At 39.1% G+C, this 10585-nt stretch overlaps 1 protein-coding gene across 6 annotated transcripts in view; it reads left to right on the forward strand.

The window, feature by feature from the left end:
- The window catches only part of ROR2 (receptor tyrosine kinase like orphan receptor 2), a 152560-nt gene that overhangs the window by 128963 nt on the left and 13012 nt on the right, over window positions 1–10585 (forward strand). For all 6 annotated transcript variants that reach the window (XR_005255164.1, XM_038123507.1, XM_038123502.1 and 3 more), the window contains exons 5-8: window positions 2304–2431; window positions 5841–6155; window positions 7835–8080; window positions 9681–9883. Coding sequence is in view for 5 of the 6 variants with exons in the window: in XM_038123507.1 (XP_037979435.1) it covers window positions 2304–2431; window positions 5841–6155; window positions 7835–8080; window positions 9681–9883 (892 nt within the window). In the remaining variant the exon portion in view is untranslated. The remainder of the gene's footprint in view (window positions 1–2303; window positions 2432–5840; window positions 6156–7834; window positions 8081–9680; window positions 9884–10585) is intronic.

The raw sequence follows: 10585 nt of genomic DNA on the forward strand, positions 1-10585 counted from the left end.
TTTCCTAAGAAGACTAATGTAATTTTCTTCTCTCAATACCACTACTAGTCAAGCAGCATTCACTGAGTTTCCTGACCTGACAAAGATGCATGTAGAATAACAGCCACGCTTCTGTCAGAGTTAACTGACATCAGGTTACTGCTTACTTTTGCGTGTGTCCACCGTAATGGTCATATCTAATTTAGTATAATCAGCAGTTGACTATAACATGGGAGAGGGGAGCATATGTGTGTATTTATAGTATCTAAGCCGTGTTTAAAAGTTCTTGACAGAAATAAATAAACTGAGCTAAGTAAGAGATCACACTGCTTTTGTCACCAAACCCATGCTGTTTGGAGTGCACTTTTTTTTTTCCTTTGGTACTGGCAAGAGAATCCTGAACTGAGACCTGAAGTGTGAGATACAGTTTCAGTAAGATACATTGCAGACTTTGTTCTGCAGGTTAGGGGTATGAATTTACGCTTTAGAAAGAGGTCAAATAGAGGTTTCATATTCATTCAGCTCCTTTTGGGAATTGCTGACTTCCTACTGAGGTGGTCAAGGATCATAAAACAGGCACAGACAAAATGCTTTGATATTTTTGTCCCTTCAGGCATGATGCAATTGTTGCAAAATTACAGGTTTTGTTGTAAGAATGAAGGAATGTCACTGCAGGGAGTAGTTGATCCTATGACTCCTCCTTTACTTCATCCACCCTAATCAAAAACTTCCGTATCTTTGAGGAAGTAGAACTTGTTTCAGAGTTTGTAGACAAAATGTTGCTTTATGAATGTTTAACAGTAATAGTGTGATAGGAAATAAAGGCCATATCTGGATAACAGCTGCATGATATGCTTTGTATGCACGACTTCTCGAGAGTCCTTTTAAGTCATTGTCTTTTTGGGAGGCAAAGAAGAGGTGCAGCTCAAGTGGTGATTGCTGATTCCACCTTTGGGCTACCTAAAAAGTAAAAGAAAGTAAAAGAAAGTCCTGTCCAATTTTCCATGGCCAAAGAGTAAGAAATATTGGTAACATTTTCCTGAAGAGGTGGGCTTTATCAGAGAGACACAGCAGAGGAGAAATTAGAAGATTCCTATGACAGAGCAAGGTATCAGTGTGAGGGGCCACAGTAGGCACAAGTAACGTTGGCTAGCTGTTGTCAGACAGAGGGTTTTCATGCTGATATCTCACAGCTAAAATTATGAAATTTTACACATAGTCACTGACAGTTTTGTCCTGCTCGTGTGGTATCTGAAGAAAGGGTAGAGGTGTTTGTAAGGGAATGGGGAACACACATGACCAAAACAGGTGTTAATATCCAAGGATAATAAAGTGCAGAGGAGCATTGAAATAATACTTCAAATGTTGCTGGTATTGGAGAGGTATCTCAGACTATTAAACCATTTAGTTACAAAAGCTAATTAAGTTTTAAGATGCCCTACTCTAGAGACACATTTTTTTTTGGATTTTTTAAAAATCTGGTTTTGGTCCATCATGCAGTATATGGCATGATGTGAATCCATTGGGTTAGTGAATCCTAGCACAGGGGTAATGCCATGCTGGAGGAAACATGTGACATATTTACTCTGAGAGTGCTCTCACTCTGAAGTCCCTTTTCAGTGCTCTGACAGTTACGATCTGCAGATTGGCTCTGTATTATTTACAGGGGCTTTGGGGATGAAGTGTTGAACCACTGAGCCTTTAGGCTAGGGCTTTTGTGCCAAAATATTTATGTTGATGTAAGGGAGTGAAAGGCCCAAAGCTTCATTGAATTGAAAACTGTATTGAAATACATGTTGAAAGAGAAATTTGGCACTGACTTTCACTAGAGAGAAGAGGAAAAGAGGTTATAGCCTTGATTACTCACATTCCGTGTTTTAATTCAAGCTTGGCAAGATCTCTTCTGCTATCCACTACAGGAAATGAAGAGCGGGAGAGAGAAGTGGGAGAAGAGAACAAACTGCCTAATTTTATGGAGTATGGCTGGACGCCAAAAATGCATGGGGACATTTAACTAGATCTCTGTTGCTGTCTCAGTCTAAAGGCTTTTTAAGAGATTCATCTGTCAAATTCCGTTATTAGTTAATTATTTTTAAATTAATGTTGGGTTTTGTTTTCTTCTTTCTGTAATGACTTGTATATAGGGTCCCTCATTAAGACTTCCAAGGTAAGAGAGAATTGGAGGAAAAAGCTGCACCTTGGAAATAGGACAATTTTAGGTTTACAGTATTTTGAGTTTTTTCACTTTATAAGAATATGTTTTGTAAAAATCCATTGGCAGCAGAGACACATCTGCATATGAAATCCTAACATGTCTTTTGCAGAGAAGATTACCATGAAGATGGGTTCTGTCAGCCATATAGGGGAATTGCGTGTGCACGAATCATTGGAAACAGAACCATTTATGTGGACTCCCTCCAGATGCAAGGGGAAATTGAAAACCGAATTACTGGTAAGCTTACACATCTCTTTAGCAGGGAGAAAGAAACATTCATAAAAGTATCCAGTTCAGGTGAAAACAGTGTTATCATCCTTCTAGTTTTGTCAGCCAATGACGAAGACATCTTTATATTAAGGTTTCAAGGGGGTGAGTCTGTTTCCCACTTGAGCGGCTAGTAAAATTTGGAGCAAGGAAGATGAGTATCTGTGGTAATATGTAAAGCTTCTTCCATGTCCTTAAGTAAAATGTGAGAGTACTGAATTTTTAACAGCTTCTAGTTTATACCGGAGCTTTTTGCATGATGGATTCAAAAATGAGGTTTTGAGTTTTTTTAATGGATTTGTGATATAATGAAAAAGTACTGATCTTTTATTTTCTTGAAAAAGCATATGGTGGCCTTTCCCCTGGGCTTCTTTCCTTTTTGCGTAATTCTGGCAGAGTCTGGATTTCACATTGATTTATATAAAACAAGAGTTGACCTTCCTGTGTTCTGCCTGTGTTTAATCTTTCTCGAACATAATTTTTGTACAGAGTTGCAAACATGCATCCAAAACCTTAATGATTTTTAATGGGCTGTACGTCAACATGGGTTTTCTTCATTGGATATCAGCTAGCTGATTTAGCAGCTGTAACTCTGATGTACACAAAGTAGAGCAAGCAAAATGAACCCATGGAATAGAGCAAACTGTTTGTCATAATGTATAGCAAATTAAGTCAGTCCAGCAGGAGCTGATTTGCATCTGGCCAGATACAGCTAACTAATGGACTCTCCAACTTCAGCATAACTAGTTGCCAAAAAGAGTTGAACTTCACTTATCAGCTCCAACTCCCTAAAGAAATTACCTTAAAGACTCACTGTTAATCCAGAAATCTTTTTTTTTCCTGTTCTTGAAATGGTGACCAGATTCTGGGACTGGCAAAATCCAGGTGCTGACCTTTACTTACTCTATTACAACACATTCTCCTCTCGCCCTTCGCCTGTAGTCTGTTGTAACTCCATCTTTTTTAAACATTATGTTATTAATTAATACATAATGATACTTTTTTTTTTCTTTTTTTTCGCCAGCTACATAATCTCTGTCTTGTTTGGAGGTTTTTCAGCAATATGGAAGTGTTTGACTATCTGAAATGACTAAATCTGTAATTCTGCAAATTAAGTTCATAATGTTGTCTTCAAAAACGAAAACTAAACCAAACAACAAAAAACTGTGATATTATGCAGAAAATGTTTATTGATTGAGCGGTACTTGTTTCTGGGAAATGTTATTGATCGAGCTGTACTTGTTTCTGGGAACATGGGCACTGATGATGTGGCTGCTGGTTTCCTAATATTACCAATTATATTAGACTTCCAAAGCTAGGGTGTTGGAACTCTCTGTTTTGCAGTTGAGGAGAATTCCTGATGGAAATGTTCTGTTTCAGGAGATGCTGAGAACCACCATATAGAGTTGCCCAGTGCCTAGCTAGGCAGTTATGACAGTCTATTAATAATACAGCATTTTCAAACTATATACTTTTGAAGGTCACACCAGACATCTTATGCGAAAGTACCCTGAGGATTTCATAGCATTGTTGGTTCTTGTAAGCCATACATGTAAAGCAAGTATCGTAAGATTTTGTGTTCTATACCCATATGAGAGCGTACTTTTGAAATTGCAGTTACTTGCAAAGTAAAGGAAATAGTTGAAAAAGCTGAATAGTTGCTGCTGAGATTTTGCAGATAGTTCTGCCCATACGTCCTAACTGCAGTTTTTCATGGTGTGTTCCACTGTGCATGGGAAGTGGGGACACCTACTGTCCAACTCCAGGAACATTTAGCCAGGTTACATCTGTGGGGAATTTTCATTCTGGAGTTTCATTTCCCTGCTGTACTCTTCTGAGAAATACATATTATTTGTCTCCATGGCCACTTGTGCTTTTTGCTCCTGGCCATGTGATTGGATGAGAATAGCAACCTTTGGTTAAAAAAATAATTACATTTCTGGAGAAAATCTTTAGATGTGGCTTGGAAGACTGGAAGGCCAACAATGAATAACACACAGACCTGATGCCTGACCTGTGTATATGTGTTTGGCTAGCAAGGTCTCAGCTGTGCTGTTTAACATCTGTTTAATAAATAAAATATAAACCCCTTAGATGGTACCACACAGTACTGCTGGCTTTTGCACCTTCTATCAAAATAAAGATATAACTGTAAATTGTGCACTCTTCTCTCATGATGATCTAAATTCTGTAATGCAGTGCCTTCACAAAACTTTGTGTGGAGTTTCAAACAACTGACAGTGACTACTTCAGTCCTTCTGTTTTATTTTTTCCATTTTAATATTTTCGACAAGCATGTGTTACAACTATCCTTTGAGGCCTGATGGTCTGCTTGCATGCAGTGTTCCCAATATGACTGATAAATGGTTATATTCCTGCCGTAATGTCTTTAATTAAAATAAGCAAAGGTGTAAACAGTCTAAAAAGCTAGATTTGCAGCTGCTTGTTGCATGTTTGGTGTTCAGGAAGAGACTCTGTGGTACCATGTGTCCACAGGAAATAGGTGATTGAAAGGAGGGAGCTGGACAAGAGAGAAAGACTTTATTTGTAGGCTGTAAATAGACTGCTGAATGACATTTCCTCTCTTTTTACAGTGTGAGTTGGTGGAACATGCAGTCTAGCAACTCTCACTCATAAATGATGCTTTACTGGGAGAGTGAATGTTCCTACATTTAGAGGTTGATTCAGCACCAGATACATGATGCACACGCACATTTGTCTTTCCTTTGCAATGTGCAAGAAAATTTTGAGCTAAATGTTAGTGTGTAGGTGCTGAGAGCTGAAGGGGAGAATTACATTCCTAACTCATTATGACATTCATCTTAATGTAATCAGCATGCTGAGACTAATTACATTAATTTTCCACAGAGCTGCTGCCTGTTAGGCTTCTTATGTTTGTTTAAAGCCATGTCTTCCCAAATATCAATGATACACTTCTTTTTGCCTGACAAGACTTGAAAAACACTTATTTATTTATCAAAATGTGTAGAGGAAGTTAGGAAGAATCCTTGTTCAGATTTGATGTAATTAGGAATTTTGGAAATACATACCAGTATCCCGGCAGGTGTATCTTGCCTTTGGTCTTGATACTTTAAAGTTAAAATTACCCAGTTTCCTGTAGTCTGAGCAATGGTAATTATGTGGGTTAATTTTTGGGAACTGAGGCCTACAAGCTCTGTGCAGATGTCAGAGGGACACTGGGATGCTGGGTTTTCTTCCTGCATTTGTCAACTGTTCTTTACAGCAGAAATTGCCCGTTGCACAGTAGGCTTTCAGACCCTTAAGGAAAGAATAAAGATGTTCAAGGCAAATGACATGAAAATTAAGTTTTTTCTCATGCTATGAATCAATACTTATCCATGTTTTTGTTCCTCTGCAGCTGCGTTTACAATGATTGGCACTTCAACACATTTGTCTGACCAGTGCTCGCAGTTCGCTATACCTTCCTTCTGCCACTTTGTGTTTCCCCTGTGTGATGAGCGTTCTCGGACCCCTAAGCCACGGGAGCTGTGCCGGGATGAATGTGAAGTTCTGGAGAATGATCTCTGTAGGCAGGAGTACAACATTGCTAGATCAAACCCCCTCATCTTAATGCAGCTACAGTTGCCTAAATGTGAGGACCTCCCGCGACCAGACACCTTGGAAGCCGCCAACTGCATAAGAATTGGGATCCCTGTGGAGAGACTGAGCCGATGTAAGTCTATGTGTTTCATCAAGTACAGTTTGTTGCTTCTTCAAATTGAGTCTGAGAGACAATACTTTATCAGCCATTCTTTTTGTAAAGAAAGCGCTGGACTTTTATCTTGTTAATACTGACCATAATCTTGCATTGTGGTAAAGTAGAGTTAGGATGGCAAGGAAGTCTAAATGTTGCTGCTTGTACAGCAGAATGTGTTATATCAACCACCCAGGGCTATAAAACTGCATTTTCACCTGGCTGATTTGATGCAGATTTTCAGAGTGTTGCCTCCACCTGTGGCTCAGTCCTTGCCCTTTTGGGTGAGCCTCCCCATATACCTATGTAAGAGTTTTGTTTACCTATTGATTAACTTCATATAGTTTGTTGAAGCTTCACTGGAAGATGTGTCAGGAAACTAACCACCTAGTGTTCATTCTTTCTATATGGAAACCCACAGGAATATTAATCCCATAAATTGAACGTGGGGTGCAATTATCTTCACTTACCCACACAGGATGGGTGAAAAACATTGATCTTGCCTCCATGAATTTGTATTTGCATTCAGAAGTAGAAGGGCTGTTCTGTTGTCACTAATTATATGCACACAGTCTTTCTGACTGCTTCATTTCCTAGTGATTAATCACAACCCTCTACATTGTTCAATAAGAAAACTCGAAGAGACCAAAGATGTTTAAAGTACAATGTGTAATAAGATTATTCTGACTATCCATTGTCTGAATCCACAGTTTGGAGCAGGAGCCATGGCTTAATGGTGGACATAAAAGACTAGTTCTGTGCTTTCATGTAAATAATGTAGTGTCGTTGAGGAACAGAAGTAACTAAGAATACAATGACAGAGACAAATCAGAGAGGGAAGAGATAACAAGCAAAAGGCATGAGAACAAAATCAATAAAACATCTGGTGAAAGTTGTCTGTGGTTCTCAGAGCCAGTGGTGCTGCCACTTACGGAACAGCTGCAACTTGAGTATTTGTGAGGTTTGAGAGAGCTGGATTCCTGAGGGCTGGAGAGAGGAGAACAGAAAAATGGAGAAGGTAATGTTGCAAAAATGCATGATTCAGCTCAGATGATGCATATAGAAGACAAGCACTCAAAAAGTACGAAGAGAGGATAGCAGTGAAACCAAGAATAAAGATGTGGTTCCAGCAGATATGAAAATGATGCTCCTAAAGAGAGGAAGATCCTGAATCCTTTCCTTCAAAAGACAAAAGTAAGGACAAAGAGGCATGAGGCTTTAGAAAATACAGCACTGATTTCTATAGCAAGTGAGCAGTGGGAAGAAAACAGGAAGATTATGAGATATAAAAGTTTTCATTTTTGATATCTGGGGACTTTTCCTGAAGGGAAACTCATATCTCTGATTTACTTTAACTTATCATGTTCTGTATCTAAAAGTCCATACATGCTTCTTAGTCTCCATTTGAATTCAGAATTGAGAGTACTCATGTGTGTACCATAGAGCTGAGACATTCCAGGACATAATCCAGAAATAACCGGGTATAAAAGTACAGATACACACAGAACTGAAATTTCAAAGTGAACAGCTTTCATTAACGAGGTACCTAAATTTAAGTATTTGTTTGCATACACATTCTGTGGACTTCAGCTGTTTTGGTCTAGGTGTCCCTTGATTGTTTTGATTTTTCTAACATTTTCCCAAACGCTGTGTTTTAGATCATCAGTGCTACAACGGCTCTGGAGCTGACTACAGAGGGACCGTCAGTGTTACCAAGTCAGGCCACACTTGCCAGTTCTGGGACTCACAGAGTCCCCACAACCATGATCTGACAAGCACACAGTTCCCAGAGCTAGGTGGAGGACATGCATATTGTCGAAATCCTGGAGGTCAAATGGATGGTCCCTGGTGTTTTACAAAGAATAAAAACGTACGCATGGAACTGTGTGACATACCTTCTTGTAGTATGTATTCTTTCTTTTTTCTCCTACTACTGTTCTGAATCCTGTGTAATTTTGAATGTTCCTGGTTATTACAAGTACAATTAGTTTAGGAGGGTTATACTTTCATATGTTTAACTTGCAGCAACTTTGTTTTGTGTTGTAATTGTTCAGTGTTTTCTGGATAACAGAGTTTATAAGATATTCTGACATGTTTTTATTATATACTGGAGTCTTAGTCAGAGGTAATAATTAATGATGATGCTGCAGTTTGTATTTTGACTTGTCAAATGACAGATTGCACATGCAAATCACCAGTATGTGTTTGGTTTGCTCATGCTGCTCAAGGGTACATGCTCTTGCTCTGTATGACATCTTGCAGGCAGCAAGGATTTTCAAATCCTATAGAGGGAGATAGAGCACCATGCCTGGTTGGAAAGAAACCATTTCAAGAGCAGAAGCAGAGCAGTTTGAAGTGCATAAAGCAGATGATCTTATCAAAAAAGTCCTTCACTAGCTGCTGGTGGCTCTGTTCAGCACAACTGTTCGCAAAAATGAAAAGTACAGGTCTCAGAGATTGGTACTGTTCTGCTCATTTTCGCGGTGTTGGTATACACACATAGTAGACTTCACACATTGGTAATGGTCTTTGGATATGACAGCTAATACTGTGCTTCATTAGGAAGAAAAGCATGCTTCCTGCAGCAAGATACAGATATGTCATGGAAGCCATAAAAGTGGATTACATGGATCTCTAAAACTGCTCAGAACTATGAAATTTTTTAGTTACTTCACTTTTTTGCAGTAACATGATTTGACATTTATAATAAATTTCTACATTGCATGTACCATAGGGTAAAGATAACACTGGGATGTGGTTGTGGTGAAAGCAGTTGCCACAAATAGCAAAACCACGGGTTACAGAAAACATCCCAGGCAGTTCCAGTGAAACATTTTGACATCATTAGGCTTTCCTAAAGTCTCTAAGTATTAAGTGAAAAAATACTTTAGGAAGGTTCCAGACCTAAGTGTATTGATGGCTCTTTCATGTCTTTCTCACTCTAACATAAAAGCTCTGCAATTCTATTAAGTACAGAACAAATAATATCTCTACCAATGAGAAGTAAAACTTATTTTATTCTGGGCAGAAGTAGCGCCAGTAGAGGTGAAGAATGGGCCAAGTGATGAAATGGCTGAATCTATGAGAGTGGGTCAGACTGTGATGTTGTTCTGGGTCACATTGAGTTCACTGGTTTATATATTGTGATAGAGACTGCTCACTTGTTTTTTATACCCTGAACAGGATAATGCAGTGATACCCTGGTCTGTAGTCTATGGTTTCCTCAACTGGAAGTCTAGAAAATAAATTAAAATTGATCACATACTGTTACGGCCCACACATTAAATGTGGGGGTCCTAGTTCATCTTCATACAGCCAATCACAATGTCCATTCAAGCTTTTTTGAAACATGTAATGAAAACTTATGAAGAATGGGGGGAAGGTAATATGACTTCTGTTTTCAGGGCATAGTTTATTTTTGATTTAAAATATAGTATTAATAATCATTTGTGTTACTATCAAATAGCTTAAAAATACTTACTGAACCACTTCTGTGCTTGATAGGTCCACGTGACAACAGCAAAATGGGAATCCTATACATCCTTGTTCCCAGCATAGCCATCCCTCTGGTGATAGCCTGCCTTTTCTTCCTGGTCTGCATGTGCAGGAACAAGCAGAAGGCATCTGCTGCTACACCACAGCGCCGCCAGCTGATGGCTTCTCCTAGCCAAGACATGGAAATGCCACTCATTAATCAACACAAACAGGTATTTCTTACACAATTTTCTTAGGCTCACATATTTTCAAAGTGCAGTAATTTTCAGCATATCAGGTTGTCTGTGTTCAAACTGAGCCATGTTATTGGGGACCTAATTTTCATACTGTGCAGGCTCTCTACTTCAGGGAAAACCAGGTCTTGCACTTTGTAGGTGTCTCTACAAATTCTGACCTTGGACAACAGCTTTCAGTACACAGTATTTAATGGCATTTGTCCTTACCTATCAATCGCCATTCTGCCTGTTGTCCAAGTGACTGGAAAAGTGGTTATTTCTGATCCAGTCTTCAGCCTGCAGCTCATATTTGCTCCTCGTAATGATGTGGCCTCTTTGCCTGACGTGCCTTTGCCCCATGCCTAAAGCGTGATGCACCCCACGGTTTCTTGTTCTAATCCTTCAGCACAAGACCTCTGGTGTTCTGATCCATAAGTGAGCTGAGAGCTGAGATGGTATGCAACGTTTATCCAGCACTGTGAATCAGAAAGGATGGTGAAAGGAAAATGGCTTTGAACTCATGTCTACATATGTCAGCTCCTGCATAGAATTTTTTGGGTCTGCTAATTGATCTCTGCACTAAAATCCTGATTGGAGCTAATGTTGAATTTTTAATCTCAGCATTTACAAGATGCAAGCTCTAAGAAACAATGCTTACTTAGGAAGCTGGCAACATCTGTTCAGGAAACTGTAGAGTAT

Source organism: Motacilla alba, chromosome Z (genome assembly GCF_015832195.1).
Source record: "Motacilla alba alba isolate MOTALB_02 chromosome Z, Motacilla_alba_V1.0_pri, whole genome shotgun sequence".
NCBI lineage: Eukaryota > Metazoa > Chordata > Aves > Passeriformes > Motacillidae > Motacilla > Motacilla alba.